This window comes from Liolophura sinensis, chromosome 7, assembly GCF_032854445.1.
Source record: "Liolophura sinensis isolate JHLJ2023 chromosome 7, CUHK_Ljap_v2, whole genome shotgun sequence".
NCBI classification, from domain to species: Eukaryota; Metazoa; Mollusca; class Polyplacophora; order Chitonida; family Chitonidae; genus Liolophura; species Liolophura sinensis.
Window position 1 is genome coordinate 46,391,642 of NC_088301.1, and position 24,678 is coordinate 46,416,319.

The following is a 24,678-nucleotide window of genomic DNA, read 5'->3' on the forward strand; positions in this document are numbered from 1 at the left end:
ATTTGAATGTATTATGGCCTGTGTTATGTAATAATACTTGAGTAATATAACTGTATAAAGTAATAGAAATTTCTGTGTCATGTAATATCAGTGAGTCACGTAACAAAATTTGCCATGTGATATAATAAACCAACCTCCTGAGTTATGTAATGAAGTATCCCCGCGAAATTATTATTTGTATAAGAAAAAAAATATGTGTTATGATGGGTGTTGCATTACTGGTGTATTATTACATAACACTGTGTAACAGGGATTCACAGTCTTCTGATGGCTGTTTTTATATAAAGCTTAAATATACTTTCATGGCGTTTACTTATTGTACAGCTAGGGAGGACTGTATGTATAAATTCCGCAGAATCACTAATAACATTTACATGTCTTTTTTTTTTTTTTTCAGAATTAACTATGCTAATGAAGTTGGCTACCCTCTTGCATCGTTCAAATGCTACACACTGATTCCAAAATGCACATAGCATTTTTCACCTGGTGGGAAGGACTTAGTAAATGTTTGAACTGGAAAGGAAGTTCAATTTTTCTAACCAAAGTTGTGGTGTTCCTGGTGACATTTGAGGTTACACTAGCCCAGGAATACAGCTGTCAAAATGACACAGACTGTGATTTCCTTCATTTGGCCTATTTCAAAAATTCTGAGAAGGAGAACATTTATATTGGGGCTAAGAACAAACTTCTTCAAGTACAGATTATTGGCAGTGAAAATACATGGGGAGAAGAAATCAAGGCTGAAATGGGGCCATTTGAGGACTTTGTTAACTGTAATCCCTCATGTCAAGGTAACAGGGCACTAATGGATTATTACAACAAGATATTGCTGGCAAACAAGAGGAACGGCACCTTGATTGTCTGTGGTACTTTATTCCAAGGAACTTGTCAGCTGAGAAATCTCCAAAATATCACTGAATTGCATGTCTCAAATGGACCTGATATGTCGACTGACTTATGGGTGACACCAAATACCCAAAATGATTCAACAGTGGCTATCTTAGTTCCCCATCCTGTAAGTGAACAAGAAAAGACAATGGCTGTCGGTGTGACATATGTACAGCAACGTGGCATTCCATCAGATCAACAGTACTCTTTATCAACTAGAACAGTGGCAGCTAATAATGCTTTCCAGCCTTTTACCTTTGGCTTTGAAATTACATCTGGCATTCAGTTAATGAATTTGCCTTATCACATTTTCTACAGAGCAGGTTTTAATGAAGCCAGTTACATTTACTTTTTGACCAATCAAAAATTTGACCTAGTAACCCCTGGATATGTCTCCAAAATACAGCGTGTGTGTAACCAAGGTAGCGACACAATGGGCACAAAATACACATACAACTCTCTGATGGATATGAATCTTACCTGTGAAGACAAGGACAGAGAACAGAGGTACCCATTACTGACCACTGCACACCTGGTGGATACCATAAATGGGAAATTTCTAGTGGCCGGGTTTACTGATGGTGATGATCCCAACAAGCTGAATTTGTTTAATTTCTCGGCTATCTGTGTCTTCAGTTTGGTTGAAATTGATGGAAATTTCCAGGAGAATTTAGATAACTGCCTTAAATCAGGACAGGCACAAAGAAACAACTACTGGTTTAATAGTGGAGGAAAGTGTGATGAAAACAATGTAAGTATTTGCAGAGATTTTTAGCTCTATTAATATTCATGCACATGCTGAAGTTCATTAAAATAGGTTTTGCCTTGGAATCTGTCTTTGTATACAACATACCTTTCCACTGTGAACAAAAGTCCCTCCATGTTTATGGCAAGACTCCCATTTTCCCACTTTATCTTGATAACCAGGTAACCAATTTCCAGGGCTTCCTCTGGGTCAGTATTTTTTTTAGTCAGTAGCTTTAGCCACTCATCAGATTTTGTAGCCAGTACAGTTTTTCTTTAGCGATACTTTCTTAGCGGCCTTGACTTAATCTTTGCAATCATCAGCTGATTGAATGGAAGCAGTATCTGAGACTCCATCTGTTGGTCTCCATCTGTAATTCGTCTTTATCAGCCTTGGTATAGCTGCCAGAATCAGTTTGGTCTCTTCCAGCTATATCTTGAGTTTATCCCAGGCTACAGTTAGAACAATTGCCCTCAAAATAATGTACAAATTCTTGGAAGCATTTTTTTGATTTAAAAAAAAATCAATCTTTTTTTTAATCAAGCTGGGTAGAATCCTAGTAAAATGTATGTTCCTCCGTCAGAAAAATTTGTTACAAAATAATTTTTTAAATTTAAATGTAGCATTATGATTAATACATTGGCGTATAACCAGACTTCGTACACATCTATGTGACGGCGCATATTCTGAAACATTTAATTTACTTCTAAAACAATATATTATTGAAGTGAAAAGGTTAAGTTTTTCAAGGGAGGTAACTCAATGGTGAATTTTTCTATTTGTCTGCTATGGATACACCATACATGTACATGTAGAATCTGACCTATGACTTGATTTGTTTTGTATGTGTTAATTTAGTAGACACTTAGATACATGTACAAAGGTGAAGTCTTATGTAATGGGCTTTTCCTTGCATGTTTGGCAGACTTTTCTTTGGTTAGGATAAGTATGTGTAAATTGCCAAAATCTACCATGTATTTACTATTTTAAAGAAATACATTTGGTTGAGTATACATGTACGCTAGGTTTACTTGAACATTTAACTTCTATTGCACTGAATATCTACAAAAAGAAAACAAAAAATGAAAGGAAACCAATCAAAAGGCTGAATTCCAGGTTTCAAACATGAAATGTCTCCTCAGTTATTTTAAGGATTTCTTCTGCAGTGTTTTTACCAGATTCTAATAACAATGTCACTAATATGTCTTGCTTACTGAAAGCTGCCAAAACCCACAAGTGTGAATACAATGAATATATTCATTTGGAACTTCGTCGGAAAGGGAGTAGAGACAAATTGGCTTTCCAACAATGCTTGATATTCAGTGCAGCTCTTCATAATGGTTGTTTCCCTACTAACACAAAATGAAATGTCTCTTAAAAAGCCACTGTCATCCCCATCTTCATAAAAGGCAATTGGACTGATATTACAAATTATGGGTTTGTTGTCCCTATTAGTATTGCATATAAGTTTTTTGAAAAGGTGGTCATGTTATGATAAACCTATAAAATCAGCATTGATTTTTTTTTTTTTTTTTCACTGTGATAAAGTTACCAACCTTGCCTGGTATGTTGATAGTGTCACAGATGCTTTCGATGCAAAGCTCCAGAATGATGCTGTTCACTGAGACATTTGTAACAGTTGTTAAATATTGCACATAAATGTACATGTAACTGTACTGCCCTGTGCAAACAGTTTTGGTTGTTTAATACTATCTGATCCTCACAGAGCTACTGATTGGCCAGTTGATATCATTTCAGACAGCTGTTGTAGTGACCCATTGGATTATTCTGAAAACAAAAAATCTTTAAAATGCCAACAGTTTACCATGTTGTGAATTAGACAGCTTTTTGCCTGATTTAACAGGGTCTGACCCTGATTTTACACAAGTGTGTTGATTAATCAATTTCATCATTTTAATTTTTCCTCCTTGTGCCATATGACAAACTGTAAATTTCTGGCCAACGTCAACTTGAATTTTATTCCTTCAGCCATGAATGTGTACATCTATAATGACTTAAGCTCTAGTCACTTGATGGGTATTTTGTGTTCATGAAGAATGTGTTAGAAGGTCAGTTCACTTGATTTGTCAGGGATATATAAACGTTGAAAATGTTAATGACAGAAATTCATAAATTGAGGAGGCTAAATTGAGATCTAAAAAAAATCACTGGCCAAATTTGGCGTCTGAATTGAGTTTATAAATATTTCACAAGCTAAGGTAAATTGTTTTGTCTATGGTGAAGTTACCTGTTTTTGTATAAATATTAACTTCACAAAACATATGTCGTTTTCTGGTAAAAACTGATGGGATACAGGTTACTTTTACACTATACATGGGCTGGAATAAAGGACAACTTATGGAATAAGGACAAATCATACATATACATAAATTACATTTACAGGTGGCTTCTGGTAAAAAAATTAATAAGTAATTAAAAACTTTTACATATTTCTCTTAGTTATATAATATGCATTGTATTAATCTCCTTTGAGTACAATAAAATTGAATGTCAGTTACCATGACTTGCACCCTAAGGAAATCAGGTCAACCATTTGTTGAGCATCATCTCGCTTTTAACATGAAGTTGTGCTGACATGTTCAAATACATGTACACTGGGGAATATTACTTTTATGTCTGCTTTAGCAAGGATACAATTTACATACATTTTCAAGGCCAAATTTAGACCAGAAATTTCATGCAGATAGGTTGTCAGTTTTGTTGCATTTTTTGGTACAAAAATACCTGCAGTTTTTCACAGCATTGTCAGAGTGAAATATAAAACTGCATCAAAAGCAGTGGACATGTATGCCAGAGATTACTAAACTATGTATTGATGTTACAGAAAGTAAACTAATGATTTGTAAAGAATGTTATGAAAATGTATCAGTCTAAATGTATCAACTCCTCATTTAAGATTACATCTTATCTGTGCTCTGAACCCATATAGCAGGGACTAAAAATATCGACTAGCCTTCTTGGCTTTCTTTAACTCTGTCACCACACCCTGGTGACATTTTCAGGGCCAAATTTAGACCAGAAATTTCATGCCGAAAGATGAATAGTTTTGTTACACATTTTAAAAAATGCTCTATGTTGCGTCCTGTAAGCGACACTTGATGGTCTGACATTGTTCATAAATTTTCTATACTGCTCAGCTGCATGAGCTATTGAGGGAGGTAATTTCAATGCCAGTCACTGAGTTGTTGGCCAGTTTTAATAAATTTATTTTACACCGACCACTTGGAAAATATATGGAGGTGGTAGGTACATGTATGTTGCAGCAAGGCAATATTTGACCCCTAATAATATAGAGGGGTGATTAAGATATAAAATGAACAGTTTTTTCTATCTTTTTTTTTTTGCTCAATTTAGCTTGCGTGTACAAAGTACCCAATAGAAGGGAAAGCAATGTAAAACAAAGTGTCATGTATTGCACACATACAGAACACAATAACACAAAGGGGTGTTCCATCATTGATGCACTGTGTGCATATTAATTATTGTTAACTACAAAATTATAAAATTCACGGCATAGGGGTGGTATCTCAAAAAGTACTGCAGATCACTTCGGCGGCCTAGACCCAGTTGTTCATAACTAGTTTATAATACCTGATTTAACGCTAAGTCTTCAGTTTTGAATGTAGCCTAAAAAAAATAAATAAATATAGACTCAAACAGGTGACGTTGTATACTTTGACTTTAGAGAACTGCATTAGCTGCTGAGTTAAGCTAAAAATTGAAGTGTAAAATATTACTTAGTATAAGTATTAGTAAATATACTTGCGAACAACTGGGTGCTAATGGTAAGAACGTCTGCCTGAAAGTCAGGAGACCTGGGATCAAACCCAGGTGGGATCATGCCAAAGACTTTACAAATGATACTAGTTGTTTCCTCACTGGGAACTCAGGACTGATAGGTTAGAGCAAGGAAATGGGACTGGTTGAACCATTTTCAGTATAATGTGTCTGGGTGGGGTGTCATGTCTGGTGTCTTTGATGTGATGCCCATGTATAACAACTTGAACACAGTATATGAGCGTACATTAGCGCACACTTAATAACTCATCCTTGTACATATGTATATATATGTATATAAATATATATATATATATATGATATTGTACCCCTAGCACAATGACACGAGAGAGATGTTTCGTCGGAGATTCTCTGTGTGCATATTCATTAGTGTAAATTCCTGACTTCAGCACTTTATGTACGGAGATGAAGTTTTGTATTCATGTGTCTTAGTTGCTGTATGTCTTTATATCCTACAGGCGAGCTCTTTGGTAGCTTTGCTACAGAATATGTCATTTTTGTGATGTGGCACATGCAAGATATCACTGCAGAGTCGTCTTCAGTATTGAAAATTTGCATGTTGTTGTGGTTATGAGAATCATGTGACTAATAAATGTAACCATATTGTTTCTAATTTAGATAAATCACCTTTATGTTTGTGCACACAGACAAATTTAGTGGGGGACAGTTCCTGTATTGTCAGCGATATACTTGAGAAAGCCACAAAAGGTATTATAGGTTTGAAGGGTATAACCTCCACCCCACTGGTTCCAAACAGCACTTTCTACTATACAGCCATACAATCTGTCAAGGAGAAGAACCACACTATTCTCTTCCTGGGAACATCTAATGGGGACATACTTAAGGTAAGACATGCATTGAGAGAGATGCAAGGAGAAACTGTTATTAAAACCTATTTAGTGCACCAGAAAACTTGAACTTCTTTTTAGTATTTGCTGGAACATGCCGTACTTAGTATTTACGTATAAGATCATTCTATGTGATTTCATCCGTCTGTTGTAATGACATTTGATTATTTTGAAAAAATTCTCAAACACACATGTACCATATCCTATATGAGGGAGGTTTGCCAAGTTATAGCTCCAAAGTACTAGTGATTTTTGAGATATATCCCTTTAAGAAGACCATGTACTGTTCATTGTCAACAGTCTTGAAATGCTAATTTGTTCTGGAAGCATTTTAGATGGCTGTAATTTTCTGTTCAAGTGGACTAGAGGTCTTGAAATCCACATAATGGGGCTTACAGAATATGGCCTCGGAAAAGAAATATATGTATATATGTACATGCATATATATTATTATATATATATTTTTGAGATATTAGCCCTTAAACATCACACTTTTGCTAAACCTTGTATTTTAATGAACTGCCATGGGTCAGATGAAATATTTAGGAGATCTTTGTTACATGTATATTATTATTTTGGTTCATGGTCATTGACACAGGAAGACCTGGCCACTTCAAAGCCTTATCTTTGATGTGCTTGATGTCTGAACTGTGATCCAGGACACATGACTGTCCAGTTTAACAGTTCACCAGGTTGACAGAAAACTCTTTGATTTTTTTCTCACCTCAAGATATATCTCTTAGCCAACTGCAAAAGAAAATTTAATAGTTGTTTTCTACTCCTTTAATTGAAATTAAATTTTTGAAAAGCTAACCACCTTATGATAATTTATGTACATTATACATTGAAAATGTGCATATGTTTTTAAAATTTAACACTTGACAGCAGTAAATGTTAGTGTGAGTCAGATATTCTAGATATGGCTCATTAAGTATATGGCTTTAATAAAAATAGTATTACCTCACCTCTTGCTCTCACCATTAGTTTACTGCTGGTATACAATGTACATGTATTCTTAGATAATCTATATAATTGATGTGACCCTAATAAATGTGTGCTTCTGTGAAGCTCTGTTTTTGAAGTCAGAACAGTATTCCATCAAGATACTTTGTTCACCTTTTGTACATGGTTAAAACTTGCAATCTTCCATGGGTATGTTTCAGGGACAACTCGTGAATAAGACGACGATTAGCATCTATGACAGGATGACAGTTGATAACGGCAATGCCATCGGCTCAGACTTGTTACTGGATTCTAACGAGACACACCTCTTCGCCATGACTACAAGAAAGGCAAGTGTTCGTCAGTATCATACTAAATATGATGTACATGTAGCACAAGATAACAGTCAACATGCTGATGGACACCATTGTTTTTACAGATTCACAATGTTGTAATTCTCTAAGGGACTGTTTCTGATCAACAACAGTCTCTCAAGTAAACCATGTATTTAACATGACGATCTCAAGGTATATTACCTTTTTCTGCATTGGAACCTTGATATAGGAAAGGAGAACAAGTGTACATACTAATAAATACTAAAAAAAAAGTAAGCAGCAAACATCAAAGGTGAATGGATGAGAAGTGGAAGTTTGTAGGCGTCACAAATCAATCTTCTGCTAATTCAGCTTTCATTTCTTGTCTTCTTGGTGCCTCAGTTTTCAGCTTTATGCACTGTAATTCATCATAAATGCAGTTCCTGCTAGCTCATTTTTAGCTGTACCAGGCGTAGCTTATGTGGTACCCTGAGCGTAGACATCCAATAACAGGGAAAGCAATGTTGAACAAAATGTTGGAGTGATATCTCAAAAAAGTACTTCAGGTATTGAGATCAGGGTTGACACACATGTAGAGCACAATAACACAACGGAGATATTTTGCTTTGGTGTATGCTTATTAAATTTGGTAATTTATTGAATTTCAAACTTAGTGTATCGTGTTAACATTGATTTGTTTGGGGTGGTATCTCAAAAAGTACTGCTTGTATTGAACTCAGGCTGTGCACACATGTTGAGCACAATAACATTACGGTATACGATGTGTGCATATTAAATGCTGTAAATTACCAAATTCTGACGTAGTGTATTTTTGTATTAGAATCAAAGTTAAACAAAATGTTAGGTGTGGTACCTCAAAAAGTACAGGATGCATTGAAGTTTTACATCCATGTAAAGCATAATGAGACATGGGGGATATTCCGCTGCTGATGGTCTTAGTTGGAAAAACCCTGTTTACCAAACTTGTACAAGGGCGAAAATTCTAGTAGCATGTCCTTAAGGTCGAGGGGTTTTAAGTGCATTGCTCAGTAGTATTATTTACCCACTATCATGCCAAAGGGATTCTGTCCTTCTCCAATAGGCCTTCTCTGAATTACCTCCCTTGTTACATGACAGTGACAATGACATAAAGTGAGATTAGTTTTAGAGGTGTGAAACTGCTAGAAGTGGGACTCCATCCATTGAAACATGCAGTATGTAGGTTATGTCATAACAATGACAAATGTAGAAAAAAAACATATCAGCCTTTGAGAGTCACAGAAATGTTGAGATCTAAAATGAAGAGGATGTTTTCAGCTTGGGTTGAATATCTATACATGACAGAATTAGCTGAAACTGTCTGTTGTGTTTAATTAGGGCCAGGATGTTTAGATTACTTCAAAATGAATTTGGAAAAAAAAAATACATAACATGGTCTTCATCTAGCTTTTATGTGCTGGGTTTACTCGGAGACATGCCATAAGCCATTCTCTGAGATCTCACCTAGCGACTCGTAGAAATACACCTTTTAAATGGGATAGTGATGTCAAAGGAGATAATTCAGTGTGGCCCTATTTTTTTTTTTTTTTTTGTATGACCCAGGAGCCTCTCACCAAAGTAGTCACTGTGAGTTCAAGTCCAGCTCACGCTGGCTTCCTCTCTGGCAACCTGCGGATGGTTGTGGGTTTCCTGCGGGCCTCTGCCCGGTTTCCTCCCACAATAATGCTGGCCGCTGTCAGTGAAATGTTCATGAGTACGGCGTAAAACATCAATGAAATAAATAAATATTTTTTGCATGTACAGTTTTAATCTACTATTGATTTTTTTTTATAGAAAGCAATGATTTGCATTTCATCGGTTGATATTAACCAGATTTGCTATTTCTTTTCTACCATACATGTATAAATGTGTATGATATTGTGTCCAAGCTACAGTTGTCAGGCATGTGTGTTTACATTTTGATGGGTGAATACAGTGGTTATGAACCAGATTGCTGTTTTCTAAATGTGCTCTGTATAGAGTATGACTATTGATATATTTATTTATTTGATGGGGTTGTTTTACGCCGTAATCATGAATATTTCACATGTACATAACAATGACATTCAGCATTATGGTGGAAGGAAACCTTGCAATGCCCAGGGAAAACCCATGACTTGTAGTGGATTCAATTTTTTTGCATATTTACTGTCTTATTTTTGTGTGCATGTATACATACATGTAGGTACAGAGGTGATAATTGGTGGGGAAAACTTGTTTAAGTGACAGCTACATGTAAATCTATATACTGATATTTATTTTAAGACACAAAAATTATGAGCATTATGGTCAATAATTGACTCATGGTTGTAATTGAACTGTAGATATGTATATCTACGAAGTATTGAACTGATTAATGCCTTGTGTAAAAAAATTTTTTTTTTTGTAAATAACCTGTGTGACTGCCGAGCGGATGTGCGAGTGAATGTAGGGCCTCAGGAAGGTCAATACTTCACTATTATTAATATTATTATTATTATTATTAATATTATTATAGACAATTTGAATGGCAAATCTACCCAAGGTAGGCTTTAAATTTCTGTTTAACTACATCTAGTCACGCAAGTGAGAGTCCCTATTGGTTAATATGGAAATTTCCATAGCAGTGTTTGTGAAAATAGACGGAATTCAAAGTGTTCAGTTTACCAAAATTGTGAATTTTGCATATTTCTGAATAATACAGGCTGTAATCAGTATCCATGTTTGTGAATATAAATTGAATATTTCTAAACATAAATCCATGTGTTGCTTTTAAATTTGTGGTTATCACCAGTTACATGCAGAATATATCAGACTTTCTGATTACAGGTAGTGAGATTTCCAGTACAGAACTGCTCTGCACTCGAGAACTGTGGAAGTTGTCTGAAAAGTAAAGACCCATTCTGTGGTTGGTGTGTGCTGGAGCAGAGGTGAGTATTTCAGTGTTTGTATTTCATCTGCTGTTTGTTGAAATTGATTTATTTAATTTATTGGTGTTTTATGCCGTACTAATATTTCACTTACGGACAGCATTTTGGTGGGAGGAAACTGGGTAGTGCCTGGGGGGAATCCCGTGACCATCAGCAGGTTGCTGGAAGACCTTCCAGCATGTGTTAGACTTGAACTCACAGAGACCGCACTCTGTGATGCTCTTGGGTCATTGCACTGTGCTTGCGTTTTAACCACTTTGGCTACAGAGGCCCCCGTCTGCTAAGAGAAGGAGATTATTAATGAATATGTACTCCCTGTTTCAGCTTCCCAATTGAATAAGTTCCCTTAAGATCTGTCCAAGAAGAGGTTGAATTCTTGGCTGTATACTGTTTTCACCATATGTATGTTGCCTCTTGTAAGCCTTTATGCTTTACAATTTTTTGCAGCCAACAATTTTCTTACATATTCTAAAATCCTATTCATTTTACATACTCGGCTACACTAGAAATAGTTCCTATGTCACATGCGTTTGAAAACATTATTTCCATAAAGAAAGAATTTACCCGTTTACCAGTTAAATCTCATAATTTATAACAACTTTTCTTGTTGGAATTTAAAATGGTGACAGTAAGAATGGGCATTGCGTAATGCAATTCGATCTTTTGTACACTCATTGAACTCAAGTATATAGCAGGCTTCCACTAATAATACATTGTTTAAAAATTGTGGTAAATCAGTTGATGTTGATGTGGCTATTTCAAAGGTATCAATTTCCACACCTGTGGAAACCTGTTTCAGGTGTCATATAACTTGCACATTTGAACATATCTGGCCAGACACAAGATACCCAAGACACAAGATATGTGTTTGAAATATCATCTATAATGTGTTTGACTCCTCTCTGTGTTGACTTGACAAGACAGCTGTAGCTTCAGATTTAAATTATATGGGATAGCTTGTTAAGGACTGTCTTCTTTCAAGCCCTAGATTATATCAAAACATTGCAAGCTTGGGATTTTACTTTGTGGGAATATATATATATATATATAGTTAGCAATGGTGCAGAGTGGACAAAGCATGCATGTTTATATGGCCTTGTCTTATAATAGATTGTTAGTGCAGTTTCAAACAACGTTTGTTGGCTATTCGGACATAGACAACTGACCTTTATACCTGTTTAATGGTAAACTGACCTTGACTAAGCTTGTGCTAATTGTCTGATTATAGATGTACCAGGGCAGATGATTGTCGATATAAAGATTACCGAAACCACTGGTTGTCTGCTGTTGGGGAACAGGAATGCCTGTCACTGAGTATTTATCCTTTGCAGGTGAACTTTCAGCAACTCCGGGAAACTACGGTATGATTTTTTTTTTTTTAAGGCAACAATTTTCCTCACCACAACTAGCAGAAACTAAAACAAAATAAAATGGAGCCTTATTAGGGGTCCATGCTATCCTAGCGGGACACTTCTTAGTCGTTCATGTTATTATTCTGGTAAAAGTAGAAAAACCAAACTTTCGAGTTTTAATGATAAATGTATGAAGTAACTTATGATGTTTTGTGATGTTTGGCCAGTAACATCCGATTTATTGGCCAGTTTGAATTTTATTGATAAGCTTAAAAAATCTTCTTCTCCACAACAGCTGAAGCTAAATTTTCGCTAGCGGTTTCTAAGTGGATGGCCCTACAAAGATTCCAAAAAATTATTGTTTGATATACAAATTGCACTGTGACTGTAATTGGCCAAAATTTTAACGTGCAAACTTTATGTAAGACTGCATTAACCTTGTCACTGCAGCTCACTGTGAGGACGGGCATCATCTTCGCAACAATGTAATGTTTCTGCCTTTTGTTCTCTGTTATCAGCAGATGATCAGAGCCACCTGTGGTAAATGACCCAAATTTTCACGTGATTTACTATCATTTACTTTCGCACAGTCTGATTTGGCAGCAAGATGACAGAAGAGAGTTATTAGCCCCATGAATGAAATGAAAGAAAGTATCAAGACTATTACAAATCTTTAAATTCCAAACATTGTCTCAAAGCATGACCACGCCAAAAAAAATACACAATGTATATTGCAGACAAACCGATTATTCGGGTTAGGCAAAAATGGATTTAATCTCGCACCGTTATCTGGTGAACGGTTGTCTGCTGAGAGCCCTCATTATGCAACAAATATGTGTGCAAATGTATTTCAGCTTAAAACAAATTTCACTGAGAAATATCTGTCCTCAGCTTCCCATGTCCATGTAATTCCAATTCAGCATGTCAGTCTACATGCATGTTTTGTATCTTTACATTCGGAAGTGTCCTCCTATTGCAGAAGAGTTAGTTTTCCCGCGTTTTGAAATTGAGACCCCCTGCTTATTAAACGCAGAAGCACAGTTTCAGAAAACAACCACGATTAACTTTGACCCCTTTCTGGTAGCACAGTGTGGAAGTCCGGCATATCAGGAGTCAGACAGGATTTGTTTGTGTTGTTGACATATTAGAAGTTCACACAACACTGACTGGCTACATGTAAAATGCATGTTTTATGATTACCAGTATGTAAATATGCTCTGGTGTCACCAGCGACCGGTAAGACTATATTTTTGCCTTTAATTGGCAAACCATCAACGAATATTAAGGAATAGACACATGGAGATTTTGAGCCCTGTAATTGTGAGTTGTCGCTTGAAATGCAATTTGGTAATTGGCAAGTAAGGATTTGCGGGGGTGCTAAGTTCTATTATAGCTTTGGACATGAAGAGCTCAGCATGCATATTAACAACGGGATATTTGACGTGCCACTCCACGTGTGCAAAGATACTGGGTATTCATGCTCTTGCTTATCAATCTCCAGGGAGTTTTCTCCTGAATTCCCTTTCATCATAAAATGGCAATCATAAAACAATCAAAGTGCACCTTTTGTGAAGTAAACCTTTATGTACTAAATTCATTATGATTAAAACTGAGGAAAATATGAACTGTTGGTGGCAGAAGCATAGACTAACTGCTCAATGAAGTGTGATTACATTTGGGGACTGTCCATGTAATCCCCTGACCACTGCCAATGCTCGTCCGCAGCTCCCAGTCATTAAGAACCACAATTAATGCAGTGAATCCTGAGATACCCTTTCCGAGTCCCAAGTCATGACCCGTAATCTCTGCTCAAGTCTTCAGTACTATGCTCATTGTAAACGATGCCTGATAGTCTAGGGTCTAGAGTTTTTATATTAATAAGGTTTCTCCAAATTTAGCACGCAAGCTTTATGCAAGACAGCATGAAACTTGTCTGTGCAGTTTACCATGGGAACAAGCATCAACTTTGCAACCATGTATTCTTTGTCTTTTGTTCTCGGGCAACAACTTTGCAACAATGTATTGTTGATTCTTTGGTTCTCTGCTATCAGCCTAAGATCAAAGTCACCTAATCTCTGTGCTTGTCTTCAGTACTAGCTCATGGTAATTGATTCCTGACAGTCAAGGGTACAAATCCATTAAGTTTCTTTCGTTTTTTTTTCTTCGTTTTTCGTTCTCAGTTTTAATATTCAGCGTACAATTTATGCAGAGTGTGTGGAGGCAGATGCCAAAATTGCTGTCCTTGATGGCTATACATATAGTCCAGCACTACTATCTGAGAGCAATATTTATTTTCCTTTCACTAGTCTTCACATTGGACATTGTATCTAGCTAACATTCTGATCAGCTTGAACATGCTTATTTTATTTTCTTGATATTTAATGGTTTCTACCACAAACAACTTGCAAACTAAACAGGGTTAATAATCCTCAATGAACCATAACTTACACAGTGAGATATTCATGAAATGCTATATGTTGTCCACATGACATCGGGTGTGTCAATGTAAAGAACAGCAAAGTTTCAACTAGCTAGGATTGCAGTTTATGTGTATGATACGTACAATTTACAGAAATCCCAGTATTTCCTTCACTGATAAAAATGATATCTTCACTAGTTAGATATCACTTTTGTTATTACATTTTGCTATTACACTGCTGGAGACCTTGACCCATGACCCAGAGTTAACTTTAATGGAACTACTTTTGTACATGCTGTCTGCTGCATTCACGTTTGGATTTCACGTCTGCAGTGAAATCCTGGTGAACCACATCACAAGGCCATGCACTTTCGCGCAATATGTAGTTCTTCATTTCTTCTACAATTTTCTTCATAAACACCTATATTGCATTAGTATTGAGCACCTGGATGCAACAGAAAAACTGATACACGTTTATATACATGTAGAGAAAATGTCAGGATATAAATAATAAATAGAATATTGCACAGTGAAGGTTGAATACCATAAATATTGTTCTCTCGCATCAATGGGTTATCATTTCTACCTTTCACTAGAACAATATTTATGGTATTCAACCTTCACTGTGCAATATTATCTATGTATTCTACCTCTCATGAGGACCAGAAACTGTTATGAATGCTTATTTGTATTTTACAGCTTAAAGTAACAGTAAGACCAATGCCAGAGAATCTGTCTGGGGAACTATATGAGTGTCAATTCAGTCCTGATAGAAGAACTGTACACGGGACCATATCTGGTAAAACTATCTCCTGTCCATTTCCAGAGAATTTGACTGGTCAGACATCAGGTATGTATAAGGGAAAAAGACAGTGATACCTAGATTGGTCATGTACATGTAGTATATTGTGGAGTATGTGAAATGCAAAGTACAGAAACAGAGAGGAGTGTGCTACAATGTTATTGAATTGCCCAAATATGCTTTACAAACCAACCAGATTAACACATGTTGTGTTAACAGTCCATTGAGTTGCGGTGCAAGCATCATTTTCCACAGGGGGCCTCCCTGGCTCAGTTGGTTAGCGCGCTAGCGCAGCGTAATGACCCAGTAGACTCTCACTAATGCGGTCGATGTGAGTTCAAGTCCAACTCATGCTGGCTTCCTCTCCGGTCATACGTGGGAAGGTCTGCAGCAACCTGCGAATGGTCGTGGGTTTCCCCCGGGCTCTGCCCAGTTTCCACCCACCATAATATTGGCCGCTGTCGTATAAATGAAATATTCTTGAGTACGGCATAAAATACCAATCAAATAAATAAATCCGATCCTGCAAGAACACCCAAAAATATTCCTTATAACTCTTCAGTATAACATTGCCAACTTTGACTAGCATCGTTTCAGACTTGGTGGATTAAGGACTCCTGAAGTCAGGCATATACTGTAGTAGCATACTTCTGCCTGTGTACTGAAATTTGTTAATGACTCAGTACAGCTTACAGTGGCCATATAATCCTGTAGTCCTTGAGTATTTTTATACTAAAAAAGTGAGATTTGGACAAATCTCCAGTTTACTGTCACTATGTATCATTGCATACCCCCAGATTCCTGTGACCTGTTCATTGAAATGTATTAAATGTTTTAACCTACCAGTTAATGAAATCAACTGAAGTTTTAAAAATGTTGTATCCTATTACCCATTCTATGAGGATTTTACTATGATGATGAGACATAATAACCAGTTAGCATAACATTTTGTTTCACATTGCTGTCCCATTTATTGGATGCTGACACTTATGTAAAAACATGACATAAACTAAAAATAAAAAAAAAAAATGTAACTAGAATCAGGATGTCCTAGATACACCTCTTCCAATGAGAATGGTAACATAAAATGTACTGCTTGTATTGAGTTTGCACACATGTAGAGCACAATAACACAAGGTGGATGGTCTGTGTGCATATTAAATATCCTGGCACCATAAATTACAAAATTCACGACTAGTTTGTTGTGTATTAGAATCAATATTAAACGAAATGTTAGGGGTGGTATCTCCACTAGTGCTGCATGTATTGCCCTGAAGCTTTTTATGCATATATAGCACAATGACTCAAGTCACTGTGTACTGGGTACCATAAATTACCAAATTCGTGATTTCAGTACCTTATGTATTAAGCTGAAGTTTTTCATTGTTGCCACCGACAGGAGAACTCTTTTGTGTCCTTGCTACATAATCTAAGTCTGAAAAGTGTTTTGCTCATTTGGGATCCCAAGCTCTGTTCCCCGAAACTCATTTGACAGGTTCAAAATGAGCCTAGATCAGCTTTTCGAAGCCATTTGAAGAAAAGGCTACAAAATCAGGAAACAAAAAGTTTAAGTATTTACATTCCATTGTTAGAAGCCATTTATCCATACATTATGTGTTGATAAATAAATTCAATGTATTGGGGCTGGCAGTATATACTGTACAGCCAGATCCTAGATCTGTGATCTGTTTCATTCTTTCCAGTTTAGCTTTCAAGATTACATATCTGTACTCTTCCATTTAGTAACCTGGAGCTCGGTCCTTCCACATATGCTGTCCTCAGCATGTCAAAGCTGTATGCAACAAAACCCTGTTTCTGTAATTCGTTTCAGTAGTTCATGCTTCATATCACCTGGTTACTCGTGAATAATGAAGACTATAATGTCACAATGAACAGAAATGTATCTCTAACATCAGCAACAAACCAAACTTTGCTAACACGCGGTTTCCAGTTTGAGTGGGTTGCACTCGGCATTATCAGGAAAAAGATAAGCTCATGGAATGATTTGATTGAAACCAATGAGATGTACACCATCTAAAGGGCAATTGACATGGTTTCGGAATCTTAACTTTAATTGTGTGTTAATAATGAACAGAAATGAACTATAATCAATTACGTTGAGGAAAAAGATGATCTTAATTATGGGAAGAGCAGCCGAGTCCACCTGAAAATGGCAGCTTGCGAAGTTCTAATGGTGTTCAAGTGGGTGCGTCGATTACATTTGTTATTTGTCATTATTATTCCCACATAATGAGGTGATGTGAATTCAGAATTACTTTAACATCAGGAGACACCTCTTTTTGCGTACAGCATTGGCACTTTCAAGACAGCACAGTTGACAGGACCGAGTTCCAGGTTAGTGAATGTAACGGTTCAGGTCCTAACCATAAATCCTATGCCTATTGTGGCACAAAGATACGTGGATGGTGATTGGATGACTGGATCCTCAGGCTATGATACACGGAAAGTCCGCACATCTTCATCATAGTTTATTATCGTTGTAAGGCATTTTCCTCTCATGACCTGAACTGAGAACTATAATTTTATGCAGACGGAGTTATGTCATAAAATCATACCCCAATCATGGCACCATAATACAGCAATGATAAGAGCAGATTTGCTCTCTGTCGGCCAGTCATTGGCGTATCATACTTTGACTGTCAGGCGACAAAGGAAGGAGGATTTAAGGCTGTAGGATAGGCTCTACTGTAAATTTCATTTATCTCATTACATTTATAGTTTTTCCTATTTTGACAACATTAAGGGATGACAAAATTATCCCTGCCATAAAACAATGGACTATTATTCATTGACTGAATGTGGTCAAATGGGATATGAAGAATTGGGCGAAGCCCAAGTTGAATTTCACTTGTCGAGAACTGTCGAATTCCTGATATCCCATCCCACAGCAAACACCATATATTTTGTTATACTGAAAGAACAGTGTACCCTTTTTGGGATAGACCTTAAAACAGTGAATTTGTACATTGATAGTGCAGCTATTACGTCAGTCTGATTACATTTACTTCTCAAACAAGTAGTGTAGTACTATTTGCCTGCAGATGTAAAATAAAGAAAACCATACATAGGTTTATGGAACCAAAAGCACTTTAATCAGTGTGAAACAGACATTGCACCAAGATTGATATCAATACAATTAGTGATAACGTTATTTAGGAAGACAAGTACATTTCTCTGTAAACTGGCTGCTTTGATAACATTTGCGACACAGAACATGCCCTACATACAGATGCCATTATCATTCTGTGGAACACCCTTTATCTCTACTTCAGTTAGACTCAGGTTAGTAGCAGAAGTACCAAATCTGGTATCACAGTGCCATATCCTTGTATCTGATGAGGGATGAATCATGCCAGTATGATAAGAATGGATGCTTGTATCAGTGAGCCTTGCTACATCTAAAATTCGCCGAAAATTAAAATCATGCGTTTCTTTCAGTTTCCTGGAATGTGGCACTGTCCTTGGTATCAAGTATAACCAGAAAGCCGTTTGTGAAAAATAGCTTGACCATTGTGGACTGCACTCAAGAGAAAAATTCGTAAGGGTCTTTGTTTCCTCTATGTACTTTTTGGTTGAATGTTCTGCCCACTAGAGGCTTACTTGTATGTGATATAATCACCTTGATGAAAAGCTATATTGCACCTGCAGATGGTCGTGAGTTTCCTGCTGGCCCTGTCTGGTTTCCTTCTACTTCCTCCTACAATTCTGTCCGTTATCGTATGTGTGAAACATCAATCAAAGAACTAAATGAATTGAGTCATATTGTGACAGCAATATCAGTGGATTATCCTCATTTTTACCCCTTACGCTTATTTCATTGTGTCATCATGATTTCTCTAAATTTATGGAAAGGAAATACATACTTTTCTTGCACACAAGGTGGTTGTTTTTCATACTTCTGTCTTTTGACCATTTTATATGTCTTGCATAAATTTGCATATTAATGAGCATGATTTGAATTACTATCACTTTTTGTGGCTAAGTGTGGGTAGTTTATTTCCATTTCAGCTGCACAGCTTGTGTGTCTAAGTTTTCCTGTGTCTGGTGCATCTATGGAAATCACTGTACTTACAACCATACTTTATGTGCTGACAAATTCGCTTCAAGTAGTAAGGTAAATATTACAGATATTCAAATTTTATCTATAAGTTTATAGAGCAATCAAACTGCCCAAATCACAGACTAAATTCAGTCAACATTATGCTATCTAAGTTCAAATAGATCATGAGATTGTAGACTGACAGATCTTGTTAGACAACCAGAGTTAAGTGTCTAACTTTGATTTATGAGACCATGTTGTAATTCAGGTAAGTCGGTTGATTCAGGTGTTTAGTTTTACATCACAATTGAGTTTTGTGGGTCCCTTGGTGAGGTGCACTGATGCACTAATATATGGTGAATGAAATATAATTTTGTTTAACAAAGTGTATATCTAAAGGCAAAGTTAATGTAATGAGATATTATTTTTGGTGTTCAAGCTTATGTTTTTTTCAGTAGGGTATCGCCGTACCTTCCAGACAAACTTTAGGTCATTTGCCTGAATAAGTGAAATTTTCTTATGTAAATGTGCCCAGCAGGAAATATTAATGTGGGGTCAATAGGTAAATAACATGACATGAAGTTAGGAGACCTATCAAAAGGCACTTACATTGTTGAGTATATATGATTTTGATTTTATCGTTATTAGCATCATGGAGGAAAATGTCCACAGTTAACTCCGTATAGGAAGGCAATCCCTAACAAGAAACGAGAGAGTATTAGTATTGATGGAAATCATTTTCCTGAGCCAAAGGTAAGTTATTATCAAATTTTATATCTAGTTAAACTCAAATATGTGTCACCAACGTGACAGCTGCAATGTAAACATGTAGTATTATTTATAATATCTTTGTTTATCAAAGTCAATTCTGTCCATTTGCAATGAAACTCTCCTTACCCAGGCAATGTAACAAATTGCTTTTACATGTAGTTGCCTTATCATGTCAAAGTATCTTCTCCATTGAAAAGACAGGGGTAGAAAGGTCTCTTTAAAGCTGCCTGTCAGAGACAGGTAGGGTTTTTTTGTACCTGTCACCTACAGATATCTACCTGTTTCCATTAGCCTGACCTTTAGGAAGTCTATAATTTGTCCTAGCTGTACTGATGGTCATTGTCGCATTTTATGAACACATAATTTTCAGGTGGGCAAAATCATTTTCTGTCAACATGGTCACCTACATGGCAAAGCAAAATCAGCCACCATGTAACAAGAATATGTGGTTTCAGCAGCATTTTCCCTTTTATTCATTATTTGGGCCCGGGCTTCTGCACTGCCTATACTTATTTGCTAGAGTTCATCCTGTTTTTGTGCATGTACATGAGCTTCCCATTCAAGGTAACAACCAAGGAAAAGCATTGGAAAAGTCTGTGCGGGAGTAGATTTATATGTGTGTATCTTGAGTTGCTCCCTTGTCCATCTGTGATGCAAGGTGAAGTCCTCGAGCAAGAATAGTTAGCAATGCAGTCCTAAAGATTTACACTTTGGGGCGATAGTAAGAGGACAGGGCTATAAATAATGACTTTTTAAAAAAAAAAAAAAAGATTTAATTTATATGACGGTGGCCAGTAGCTTGCACCGACTCTAGATGCAATCGTGAGAGACTCCTGAGCAATGTGTGACACTTCAATTTTTGATTGATTCACTGCTCTGCATTGACTGTTCTCTAGTTCTGAGGTGCTGTGGTTTCTTTCGGTCTCAGAATTGAAAGTGTAAATACGATTCTCTCATTGACAACAGTCTTGTCTACTAAACAGTGTTGATTTGTTTGGATCGTAAATAACAAAGTTGTGTGACAATATTTAGATTATGGGAACGTCAAGTAAATATACGCAAAGACTTCACAAACATAGACATGCATGGATAATGAATTAAACATAATTGTAAACTTATTGAGCCTACCTGTTGCTGTGACGTGAATTTTTTTATGACCTGTCGCCGATAAAAACTGCCTGTAGCAGACAGGTAGACAGGGTTTTTTTTATTGACCCCTGAAATATCACACTAAAAAGAATAGAAGGTTGATTACAATTTAACGTTATGTGCCGGATCAAATGCACCAAAAGAAGAACTCTGAATATCTAATATCATAACATGAATGGTCTTACGTTAGGTTTTTCACATAAACATTAATAATTGATAATAGGTTTGAAGATCTGTACAGATGTCATTAAATTCATCAATAGGAAACCAAAACTTAATCTGTAGTTCATCAGCTGAGTAAGATCAAAAGTTCCAAAAACATTTTAAGAAAAGTAATAATCCTTATTTGATTGCATGTTTAAGCAGATTATTATATAATTTGATGAAGAAAACGACCGTTTACATTGTTAGAGGATGTCATGGTTATACCTTAAAATTTATTTAATACTTAAATTACAGCAAATTAAAAAAAAAAATATGCATTTGTTTAATACTATCAGAAGTGACATTGTGCATGTTCTCTTCTGTCGCAAAATCCTCAGAATTATACTTCATGTGCTAAAAATGTAACACTTAAACATTTACCTGCAAAACTAAGCATTCTTTCAATGAAGAGATGAAAATCTGTACCAAACACACAAAGTTTATCTCAAAATGTGAATTATCTTCCAAGACACAAACGTAAAGATGTAAAAAATTTGTCAAGTTAAAGTACATGTACCATGATCCAGAAATTAGTCCAAGACACATAAGACACAAGTCAAGAAATCATTGGACTATTCCACGTGATGTCAAGTTTAGGTAGGAAAAGATAGATAAAATCAAGTCAAATCTTGTCTTGGAGATTTTTAGTCTTGGCAGGAGTTAATAATTTTTCTTGACATAATAATATCTGGACAATATTTTGTCTTTTGGAGTTGTTCTCTTGGATTGAAAAATGTTTATTTTGCACACACTTCTGTTAAAACCAAAAAAACTGGGGTGCATGTATTTATAAATTTTGCTACAATAGTGATTTTTTTAAATTGAAAGGAAACTAAAGTTTTGTAGTAATATTTCTTGATTAAAATTTTTTCTGCTTTCATATTCTGTGTTAAAGAGGTAATGAGTGAGTCAATACATGAAAATATAAAGGCAACACAATTGTTTTTGCAATAGCTCACAAGATAATGCTCTGATTTTCGTGAATATAGTACAGTGGGATGGCCAAGAGCAAAACCTTACACCAGTAGGCCAGCAGTCCCCCAAAACCCAAGAGTTGTTGATTTCGCTAATTTGACCGTCAGGCAAGCTTGGCCGTATCTGCAGTATATTCAGTGATCTGTAAGGTCTTCCCTGGCACTCCTTACCCTCAGGTGTACAAAAGGTCACCTGACCATGTGTAACACCCTACAACCAGAACCGCCATATTCACCTCCTCCACCTCCGTGGCCGTCTGATGCCCGTCACTGTTACAGCTAATGAAACAGTCGGCTGCATAATAACCAGATTTGAGCTCGGTTCGGAATTCCCTCAGAGAAGCGAAATTGCAAGCCCATAGACTACTCTGGCGCCCAGTAGTTGCCCAATTTGTCCGGTGCCATGGTGTAACATTTCAGCACGACAATGCCCGTCAAAATGTTGCTGCTGTAAGAAGAGCAATTCTTCAGGCTGAAAATGTTGATGTGCTGGACTGGCCAGCATATTCACCTGAACAAGAATGGGTCACAATTCACCATGTTTATCAGGCCTATGTGTTAATGATGTGTAACAGTGCAGCAGGCAAGCAGCGAATATTCTTGGTACTGAAGTGGGGAATTTCCCAAACTTACCCTTTCCCTATTCCCCTACCTGCCTTAGCGTTACCATCGGTTGTCCGTTTCCATCAGTTATGGAAATGTATTGCTAAGAGTCTATTTTATGCCTCCCTGAAAAACGGTATTGAAAGAAATTTTCATAATGCAGTTAGTTGTATCAAAATTTTTGGGTGTTCTTTCATATATTTGTTCAGTAATAGTTCGTCACAAACTTGCTGCAACTTTGCCCACCAGTAGCCAGTTTCTGTAAGGGCAGTAAAGAATGAAGGCTGCAAAGGTAGCTACTTCACTGCATCCATCATTCAAAAACAAGAAAGATTGTATATTTCATATATATCATATTTTCAGACAAAAAACTCCTACCACTGTGAGATTCATATGAAAGAACAAGTGAAATCTGTGTCTGCGGAGTTTGAAAATACCACAAGAGTAAAGTGCAACTCTCACTTGGTAAGAAATTTCAGTACACTGTACTTTTTTCTTTTGTGATAGGTATAAGTCATGGGATTTTCTGTAGCAAAATATTCATTTCCCAGATTCCATGGCAACAATGAAGGCTACAGCTTTTCACTGTTGCTAAACTGGCTAAGAGCTGGTTTATATCTTTCTTATATTCATCAAGTCTGTCACCAGCTGACAGGCCTAAGTACCATTTGGGTTGACTTTATTTCCATTAAATATGGTACATAATTTGAAAAAGTTCAAAACTTTTCAAGATATGTTTTCATTTGAAGGACAGTAAATTTATTTCATAATTCATGCCTTTAGTTTCGCAGTAAATATTCCCAAACACAATCTTTTTGTATTATTAGTCTGTAAACCGCATTGAAAAATGACTTGATTTTCACTCCAAAAGCCCCTTTTGAAATCATGTTGAGATCCGGACTCATTGTGCTTTGCCTTAGATACAATTATGGTATCAAAATAAGAAGAGCTACTAAAAGCTGCCAATATCCATTGTGTTATATTTATGCCTTACAATGGTCTCAGTGATTTATAAGTCAGTTAATATTGTAAGGGTGCCACTGTCGGAGAGTAAAGATTAGAAACAACTGGCTTGTTTAACTCTCAGGTCAGCGATAGGCCTTACACAAGATGAAATAAAGAAACACAAAGACGCTTGAATGAGTTTAATACATATATTTTAACAAAATAGACAAATGATACAAATAATATACAAATATATGTATGTATATATATATGTATATATAGTGTTTAACAGTGTCCAAATGTGGATGAAATATTCTGGCTTCTAAAGGCGTAAAATCAACTCAACTATAGAATCCACAGTTAAGATAAATTCCCCAATCTATAGATGATAGTCTGATGAATGGTTTATTCCTCATCTACCTGTGAATGTGTAACTTCTAAAAGTGGACGGGTTGACAGTAGCATCCGTGATGCCGAGCTGTCCTTGGAAACATACACAAAGTCACTTTCAGGGAAACTGTAATGAAATGTACCGAATGGCTCAAAGAGACAATGAGCGATACAAGCTCCAAAATAACATCTCCAAAAAATAGCAAATGGCGAAAAACACAAGCTCACAAATTGCTGCGTACAGGAAATGGAGAACAAATAACGAATGTCGAATGGCGTGAAAGCCGATATCTCCAAACCCAGGAAAATCCTTCACAGTGAATGACAGTAAATGTGATTGCTCTTAAATGGACTTAAGTAAATCTGCTCATATGTGGACTTATTTTGACTGCAAGCTTCACAGCTCTGTTGCTCATTTTTATAGACTGACGTATAAAGGAAATTCGAATTGGTTTGATTGTAAACATGTTTACAACACTGATACATATTTCCAGAATGTCTACCC

At 36.3% G+C, this 24,678-nt stretch overlaps 1 protein-coding gene across 1 annotated transcript in view; it reads left to right on the top strand.

Moving 5' to 3' along the window:
• The first annotated feature begins 745 nt into the window (after positions 1-745).
• Positions 746-24,678, top strand: part of LOC135470963 (plexin-D1-like) — a 36,731-nt gene continuing 12,798 nt past the window's right edge. The window contains exons 1-10 of the mRNA XM_064750012.1: positions 746-1,639; positions 6,100-6,297; positions 7,464-7,592; positions 10,404-10,504; positions 11,733-11,865; positions 14,975-15,125; positions 18,537-18,636; positions 19,107-19,212; positions 19,786-19,890; positions 23,202-23,303. Of these exons, the coding sequence (XP_064606082.1) occupies positions 746-1,639; positions 6,100-6,297; positions 7,464-7,592; positions 10,404-10,504; positions 11,733-11,865; positions 14,975-15,125; positions 18,537-18,636; positions 19,107-19,212; positions 19,786-19,890; positions 23,202-23,303 (2,019 nt within the window). The remainder of the gene's footprint in view (positions 1,640-6,099; positions 6,298-7,463; positions 7,593-10,403; positions 10,505-11,732; positions 11,866-14,974; positions 15,126-18,536; positions 18,637-19,106; positions 19,213-19,785; positions 19,891-23,201; positions 23,304-24,678) is intronic.